The sequence below is a fragment of the Dendrobium catenatum genome, unplaced genomic scaffold (assembly GCF_001605985.2).
Source record: "Dendrobium catenatum unplaced genomic scaffold, ASM160598v2 fragScaff_scaffold_993, whole genome shotgun sequence".
Classification (NCBI taxonomy): Eukaryota; Viridiplantae; Streptophyta; class Magnoliopsida; order Asparagales; family Orchidaceae; genus Dendrobium; species Dendrobium catenatum.
Genome location: NW_021319455.1, coordinates 1954488 through 1963902, shown reverse-complemented (window position 1 = coordinate 1963902; position 9415 = coordinate 1954488). Strand labels below are relative to the sequence as shown.

At 33.8% G+C, this 9415-nt stretch overlaps 1 protein-coding gene across 3 annotated transcripts; it reads left to right on the top strand.

Annotated features, from left to right (window-relative positions):
- The first annotated feature begins 1474 nt into the window (after positions 1-1474).
- LOC110116537 lies at positions 1475-9059 on the top strand. 3 transcript variants are annotated; one of them, XM_028697779.1, is made up of 6 exons: positions 1475-1592; positions 2084-2327; positions 3158-3239; positions 7148-7520; positions 8092-8484; positions 8619-9059. In XM_028697779.1, exons 4-6 carry the CDS (start codon positions 7429-7431, stop codon positions 8755-8757), a joined length of 624 nt encoding a protein of 207 aa, XP_028553612.1. In that variant the 5' UTR covers positions 1475-1592; positions 2084-2327; positions 3158-3239; positions 7148-7428; the 3' UTR covers positions 8758-9059. The 3 variants fall into 3 exon arrangements, with proteins under 3 accessions (XP_028553612.1, XP_028553611.1, XP_028553613.1); XM_028697778.1 differs by lacking the exon at positions 3158-3239; XM_028697780.1 differs by lacking the exons at positions 1475-1592; positions 3158-3239 and adding an exon at positions 1753-1998.
- Positions 9060-9415: the final 356 nt, after the last annotated feature.

Below are 9415 nucleotides of genomic sequence, written 5' to 3'. Positions count from 1 at the left end.
GGTGTTGCGGCGAAGGTGATGGCCTCTAGCGAAGGTGAGGGCCTCTGGGGAAGGTGAGGGCCTCAGTTGGTGGTCCGGAGAAGCTCCAGCGGTGGACCGCCGAGGCTCCGGCGGTGGTCCGACGAGGTTCTTGTAGTGGTCCGGCGAGGTTCCGGCAGTGGTCGAGGAGGAGCTTCTTCCTTCTCTCCCTTGTCTTCTTCATTCTATTATCCTCTTCTCTTCTTGCTTCGGTCCCCTCTTATGGAGAATGAGGGGTCTATTTATAGATTTTATGGAGTGTCATAGCTCGTAAATAGACGTGAGATCAGGGGCGAATAGGGAGTGGTCGAATGGACGGCCGATATTGAATCCTACGATCGTGTATGGTTCGTTGGACATTTGAAGGCCTTAGTAATGTCGTAATTTGGTGATCTTGGGCTTGTTGGATTCGTCTCGTCGAGCCGCTCGATTCGAGTATAAGCTCGTTAAAATCGGAGACCGTTTGGTAACTCAAATTGTGATATGAGGCTTCCAACAGCGCTTCTGGTCCTTGATTTGGGCACATTTGGGCTCGGATTGAGTCGAATTTGGTGTCGTTGGGTTTGTATTTTCGAGATGCTCAGTTCAACTATAAGTTTGTTGAAATCGGAGTTAAGATGGTCTCCGAATTAATTTTGGATGTTTCCAACTTGATTTTGCTTCGAGATTCGCGCCCGATCAAGATAATTTTTGACGACGTATCAATTATAATTAAAGAATTATTTTAAATAGTGATTGTAATTAAGTAAGCTGATTAAATAATAATTTTTATTTAGATCACTTAAATAAAATATGATATCAATTAATAAAATTTTAGTTCATTACAACAACAACAACAACATCAAGCCTTTATCCCACTACGTGGGGTCGGCTACATGAATCCTTTTTCTCCATTGAGTCCTATTAAAAGCCAAATTCTCGTTTAAAATCTAATAAAGAAAGGTCATTCCTAATATTTTCTAACCAAGTCTTTTTAGGTCTACCCCTACCTTTCTTAACACAAGTCAAATCTAATACCTCTACTCTCTTAACTGGGTCGTCGGAAGGCCGCCTTTTTATGTGACCAAACCATCTAAGGCGACTCTCTCTAATCTTATCTTCTACTGGAGCTACTCCAACCTTTTCACGTATATGCTCATTTCGTATCCTATCTCTAAGGGTAAAGCCACTCATCCATCTAAGCATCCTCATCTCTGCCACACTTAACTTAGTATTATGCTTCTCTTTTAATGGCCAACATTCGGCACCATAAAGCATTGCAGGCCTCACTAAAATTTAATAAAATTTTAGTTCATTAATCTTAATTATTAAATTAAATTTAAAAGTTTTATTAATAAATTTATATCTAGTTTATTTAATTAAATATTACTTTCTTATTAAAATTTTTTCAATTTAATAAGGCTAATCAAATTTATATTAGCATAAATTAATATATTAATTCATTATTAATTAGTAATTTTAAGCTTCTTAAGCCTTCTTCGACGACGGTCCTTTCTGTCGAATCGGAAGTCGCGGAAGTTCGCCGTTCTTCCTGTTGGATCGGACGTAGCGACAGGATCTCGCTGGCTGTGAAGGTAACTATCGTTCTCCCATTCGCGCGCTTCTTCAGCCAAATCCCGTAAGTCCGCCGAACTCCAGGATTTATTGAACCCGGTATTTTCGGGAAAAAAAAAATTAAGGAAACGGAGCATTTAATCCGCCGTGAGATCTACCGGGTGCTTAAATCCTGTTTGGCAGGGTTTGGCAGGATTTAGGTCAAATACTGCATTACTCCTGTTGCCAAACAGTCCCTTAAGTTTAATCCGTCCAATGCCCTAATTTACCAAATATGGTAAATGTGGGGAGAAAAGGGATACAAGGTTCTGTTTAGATTTGAAATTTTGTTGCTGTTGAGAAGGATTTAGATAGACCAGAAGTTAAGTGAGAGAGAAATTGGATTTAAGTTTCTGCAGGATTTAAATTTACCATTTTAATTGTTTGGTAAGAGTCAAGTTAAATATCATTAAGTATTGTCTTAATGTTAAAGCTGCTACAAAAACGAGCTTAACATTGTTCAATGTTCTAGGGCCTGTTGGAGGCATCCAGGAGATGCTGCTCCTAGCGATAGAACTCTGCCAGACTGGTTCGTCGAGCTCCAAATCATTGATGCTGAGAGCAGCCTACTTGACAATCAACACACCGACATCTGCCTCCTCGATATTCAATGCCAAAAGCTGCCTCCTCCATAGTCGATACGGACATACACCTCCTAGATGCTGAGACTCTTAATTTGTCTAACTCAAAGAATCTAAGAAGATAATCTCCTGAAGGTACATTCTTTACTCACCCACCAGTAATCATTTTCGTTATTTTGAAAGGCTACCTTCCGTCAAATTATCTCTCCAGCTCTCACCTACATTTGCAGGGTTGGGTTTTTTTTTTTTTTTTAAATAATCTCTCATGCTATTTTTTGCCATATTTGTCCTTCTTCTGTTGTATCATTGAATGGTATCATTCTTTGGAACGGAATGAGCGTAAAGGTTGATTGCTTCTTGAATTGTTTACTTTAGTGAGATCATTTATAAGAGTGTAAAACCATTCAAGTTGAACAAATAATATAACGAAATGCAGAAGATCCTTAATGAGATTATTGGATTCAAATGAAGGTTATGAAGTTCTCATGTCAATTATTGAAGACTATAAGCTCATTGTTAAGTGGTGGATCAGAGATATCAAAAAAAATGATTTGCAATTGGGAGAATGTGGGGATGACTGAATAAAGAAGAAATTTAATTGGAATAAATAAAGAAAGAAGAGTGGGAGATGTGGATGCCCAGGATGGTGGAGAGGGGTTTGACATTCTTAATCCTTAAAACTAAATGATGTCAGCAAGATTGCAGAGTTTGATCACCGTCTCCTCTTGGCTTCTAATTATCAACCCTGGAGTTGATGCTATCTTGATCTTTATTAGTTTCTTCCACAGGTTTGGAATTTTATGATTATAATGTTGAAAAATATTGAAGACCATATTGTTAGGGATGTTGCCATGTTAGTATTGCATAAAATCACATAGAATATTGCTCATGATCAAATGTACAATGCTAATCACTCATGATCTTTAATGAGATTATTGTTTTTGTTGTGTTGAAATCGCTTGCAGGTTGACCTTTTAAACTCATTATGTGATAAAATGTACAATGCTATCGCTAGCACTTATGTCACTGTTGTTCTTGACGAACCATGTAAGTCATGAGCACTTTCCAACTTGTTCAGAAGATCTATAAATATTGATTTAGACATGCCAAATATATTATAAAATTTCATGGGATGCATAACTAGTAGCTTGTCAATCTATTTGTCTCTTATATACGAGGAGTTCATGCATGGAGTTTTGTAAATATATGTTTCGCAATACTCATTTATAAAATATGAAATTGTTGATACAATATTTTTGCGTTGATTATTTTCTGGCAAATTGCTTATGTACTCATTATTTTTTATGCCTAAATATAAAAAAGAATTACGTAAACGCCAACGATATTTATTTAAACATCAACTTTCTTAGAATATGTACAGTATATCAGTTAAAATGAATGACTCAGACATTTCATCTGCATGTATAAATAATATAACTATATATGAAACAGGAAAAAACATTTATAAAATTAAATCAATTTAATTTAGATTTGTATAGAAATTTAAGTTAAACTTTCAGAGCATCCAATTAATTCAAACATATACAACTATTAACAAAATGAAGTATTATCTACTCATATTTGAGTACGTGATAAGTGTAATTGGAACTGCAGAAAACCATATAAAATTAAATACAAAAAAACAGATTAAATTGTTTTCAATATTAATTAGTTGGGCAATCATTACAACATTGAGATAATACAACGCACATCAAGTTCAAATTTAATTTCTATCATGTTTCACAAAAACAAATGGGCGAAAATTTTTTTACAGCACGCATGAGAGTAGCATGTGTTAAAACTCACAATGCAAATCAAATTATCATTTTTTCCATGACTGGCACCTATCCTAACAATATTAGCAAATGTCATCACATGCATCTCTAATACCTAGAAAACATCTCTTATACACTCCATGTATTCCGCTTTAGCTCTACTTTAAACAAAAATACTCTATGGTTGGCTTCCATAATTCGAGTTTTTCATCGACTCCCCCTCTAGTCTTATTAACAAGAAGAATATCATCAGCAAAAATCATACACTACGGTACATCCTCTTGCAAATGTTTAGTAAGAACATCTATAACTAAAGTAAAAGATATGAGCTTAAAGTTGATCCTATGTAATCCTACTGAAATAGGAAAATACTTGGTCAAACTACCTTATATTTGTACACAAGTAATAACTCTTGTATACATATCCTTAATGAGTTGATTATAAGCATTATAAACTCGTTTCTTTTCTTGAACTCTCCAGAGCACTTGTTCTAGAGATTTATCATATGTTTTCTCTAAATTAATAAATATTATATGTGGGTCCTCATTACTCTCTCTATAATTCTCCATCAAACCTCTAAACAAATGTATAACTTCCATAATAGATCTATTCGGCCAATCTAATTTTTATAAACATTAGTATTACATCGTAGCTTATGCTCCATTACTCTCTCATAATATTAATGTATGTCACATTAATTTAATTTATCTATGATCCAGACACTCTTGTACATCACTTTTATTCTTAAAAATAAGAATCAACATACTCCTCTACTCATTTGATATCTTTTTAAGTTTTTAGTACTCAAAATAGATTAAAAAGTTTAATATGCCAAGAAATTCTTTGATCTCTCAAGCATTTCTACATATGTATTGGAATATCATCACGTGCTATTGTTTTCCAATTTCCACATTCATATTCTTTAAAGTCACTCCAACTTCGATTGTAGTAATACAATAATAAAACAAAAAAAATTCTTTTGCTCTTGCCATGAAAGGATTTTATGAGAATAATAAGAAAATTGATGACATAATTTATTAACGGAATATTAAAGCAAGGGAATAGATATAATTGCTCTGCCTTCTGTAGCAACACTCATCTCCTTTAAAATTAATTGGATTTTCTCTGAATTTATTTGGTTCCGTGCTCAACTCTTTCTCTCTTTGAACACTTTTAACATTTTGCTTTATTATTTATTCTCATTTTTGTGTAATAATATTTTCCAAACTAAATATTGAATACAAATAGTGAGCAAAGTTTGGGAAGGGAATCAGTTGCGACATCTTTATTTATTTATTTTTTTTCAATCAACGTTTTTCATGACTAATTTCATATTGGTTACTATTATTGTGATTGAAAATCTCTGATGTCTTGAATCATCTTTTAGCTGGATGACCTTATTGTTGTGCTATATTATGGGTATATATATATATATATATATATGACGGCGGGGTAGAAGCCAACGGAGGGTAAGATGACGACGAGGTCCTCATCACCGAAAAATGCGAAAAATGATGAGCAGAACAAAACATAAATTCAAAAGAAGCACGAAAAACATGGAGAACATGAAAAAGGAGCGAAGACAAGAAGAGAATCCACAGAAAACCTCGCTAGAGGACGAAAACACGCTGGAAACCCTAAATCACCCAGCAATTGCTCGAAGCACCAGAGCGTAACGTGATATTTTAAATATCTTATATTTATTCAGCTAAGGTGTCATAATTTTTTTCTATTAGAATATATTATCACAAGTTGGTGTAGGCTTCACAAAAATATATTTATCTATCAATCAAAATGTGTAAATTATTAGTTTATTGAGTTTACATTATTATATGTAGAAATTATTTTATATTATAATGCTAATATAATATTTAAACAAATTTTTGTTTCACTTTTTTGACCAAATTCTTGTCAAAATGATATCAAAAATTTAATAGACTTTATTTCTATTAGATTTGATTGAATGAAAATATATTATTTTGATTTGTACATGTTGCAAAATTATTGAATATACTTTCATTTAATTTTAAACAAAATAACAAAATTTTTAAATATTTATATATAATTAGCAGAAAAAATATCATTAAACATGACCTATTTATTTTTCAGCCTCCTCAAACACTAGGCATTAATTTATACCATGATCAATGAGGATAAATCTCTATCTATTTACATTGTCAGTTTAGTATTCTGTTTTATGGCGTTGTGCGCCAACAGGATTTGTTGCCAGGGCTGATGTTTGTTTGGGAAAAAGCTGGGTGTATTTTTAAAAGGTGGCTATTTTTTAACTCAAGATAAATCTTATTTTTCCTTAGCGGCACTAGATGAACCTAAGTTACATGTTTACATATTTTTTGCAACATAACCATACAGCTTCCATATAGTCTATACCAAGCTCCACATCTTATATTATTACTATTAATAATTTTTTTCATTTATTCTCGAATTTGACTCGGGCAGGCGGTGCCTAGTTTTTCTACATAAAAGTTTATGCGAAAACTCAAAATGAAGGCATCTACCGCTAAAATATTGTAGTGTTACAATACTGAACTGTAATCCCTTAAAACTTTTATTTTGATAAAAACATAATCCAATGGAATTATTTGAGAAAATGGATCGCCTATGTTCATAATTTTACAGGCAATTAAAATTAGCATTTTTTGTGAGAAATTTTGGAATTCTAATATTGTTCAAGTTAAACTCTGAGACTGAAACAGTGAAACAATCTTGAAAGCAATAAATTTCAGCGACCAATATACTACTGTTGTGCTTGGCATATCAACTTTTCCTGGTCATATTGCTTACTTTTGGACTCATTCCATAAAATTTGCTTCCTGTGCTGGGACAAGGAGGTTCCCATATTTATTTGCGTAATATTGTAAAAAAAAGTCTTAATATTTTCTTCATTGTTTTTTATTTTACTTGTCCCGTGAGCCAAAAATATGATTCATCATGATGATAACCCTAGGCCTCCATTAGGTGATAGATTTATGTTATTTGCTCTCGTCCTCCTTAATCCTTATAACTAGCCTCCTGTTCATTCTTCTGTGTTATGCAGGGAGAAAAGGCTGATCTGGCTTTTTAATCCTTTATTTACGCTATTTCTGAGGAGAAACTACAGCGGTAGTTTTAGATATCAAGTTTCTCCTTAATTTTTGTTTAACTTGGACGTTTTTCCAGTTAATCCTCAAACCTAACAGGCCGTCTGCATAGGAGATGGCAAGAAGAGGCGGGGAAGAAGAAGAGGATGAGCACCACCAAAATCCTTTCCTCTTGATCAGTGGTGGCAAGGCTTCGTCCTCAAAATTTCAGTTTAGGTTCAGGATTTCATCCAACATGAACATTTATGACCCTTTAGTTTATCTATTTTGTTCTGTTTGGGATGCTTAACACTTTTTAAGTTGTTGGTGTTTGGTTGAAGGAATGATGTTTCCAGAGCTAGATGGGACGAGAAGCTGGGAATGGGAGAGGTTGTAGAAAAGAAAGGTAGCATGTGGACAACCACTGGAATTATTAGAAATGGAAAGCTTTATTGCCACATCGAGGAAATCATGTATGTATGAGCCCATTTTTAAGCTAGGGTTTAATGTCTGAAGGGCATTTGTAGCTTTTATCTTCTTTTCTTGAGTGATGTAATGATACATGAATCAATGCAACTGAAATATTTGGTGATTTATCATTTTATCCCAAGCTTAATAGTATTCAATAGTTACTTTCTTAGTTCTCTCTGTATATAAACCTGTGAAATTTCTTAACTGTACCTTTGCGTTGGTTATTCCCAAGGTACTACCATCTTTGGTGGAACTGCAGCATTCAGGCATGCAATGAATCTATTGAGTTGTGAATCTCCATTCATAGCATTCTTGAAGAACATCTTTTAAATATATTGTTCTGTTGAATTCTGTATATTTTATGTTTGGATGATTCCTTTTAATTGATCAATAGATGTTAGTTTCCCAAAATCTGATTAGGAAGGATGGTTATTTTTTCTTTTTTTTCGTGATTATCAAGTTTATTACTAGATCGTGTTATGCGTTATTGTCCTAAAAGACTGGATGCTGAGGGTATAGGCTATTTCCTTTGTTTTGCTGGTGTATACCAATGTGCTTTTTCATTTATTCTAGGTTTTTAGCTGAAAGAGGAGCTTTGCATCTGGTTGGCAGTGATGATAAGATCCTTAGCATTGGAGATCTTTATAAAAAGATTGCAGAAGGAAAAGATGGGTGTAGTTGGGGGACATTTGAGGCTTACAGGCGCTTGAAATTGCTGGGTTATATTATTGGGCGCCATGGAATTCCTTGGACAATGAAGGAGAATAAAAGCTTCATTTTCAATTCCCAACAAACGATATCAAGCAAAGATGGATCATTGGATCTAGATATAGAATATAGAATTTCAATTTTGTTGAAGGGAATGCAAATTGATGGAATAAAGCCAACTTTTGATGTTTATCTGCCCAACAGCAAGTTCAAAAAATCTTCTCCAGGCGATCCGGTCTTCCTGCTGTGTGTTCTCAAGTATGAAAAACACGCATTAAGTTTATATTTTAAGCAGGATTTTATATTGTGTTTTTATAAAAATCGTAGAACTATTACCATTCACTTATATTCTACTTGTTTTGCTTACTATTTGGGATTAATTTGCTTTGCAGGGTGAGTCCACCTTTGAGACAAGAGGTTGAAAATGTTGAAAGAAGTTGTGGCTGCATTCCCATAAAGTTCTGCATTGTCGATCATGGGCAGGTTAGTTTCTTTTCATTTGATAAGGTGACACTTCCAGTCTTGCCATGATAACAAATCAACTACTCGTATCTTAGAATTTCTTTAAATCTGCAACCAGGCCTTCCTAATTTTTGCCTGGTGCTTAAATGTGACCATTTTGAAACCCACTGTAAGATAGCCATTTTTATTTCAGCTGCTGCTGTAGATTTCTGTTTTTATCTGTGGGGTAATATGTATTATGTATAGGAGAGAACTGTAAAAGAAGGCATGGACAGTAAATCATCGGATTATAAGCACTGGAGAATTGCATTTACCAATATAATCCTTGCTGTGATAATATTATATAGTATATGCATTTGAATTTGGTGATTGATGAATGATGTTTAGCTATCACTTATTAGGGTGAGTTTCAACTCCAGGTTCTGTATTTAAGCGTCTAATCATGCTTTATTGTGCTGTTATGGCTAAATTTAGTTGGAGAAACCTTTTTTTGAAACTTGTGAGCTTTCTTATTATTTGTTGATATTTATAGCTTTATCTTGCTTAACCTTTGGCCAATGTACTTGTATACGAACTTAGATGTCTTTTTGTCTGAATACAGATGATGTGGATTTTAGGATTCTTCTGTGTAGTTCATTGAGAATTTCTTGACACAATTTTTTTAAGTCAAATCTGATGTAATTGGGGTCTGATTTGTGTAATTTGAATTCAAATCTAATTTTCTTCA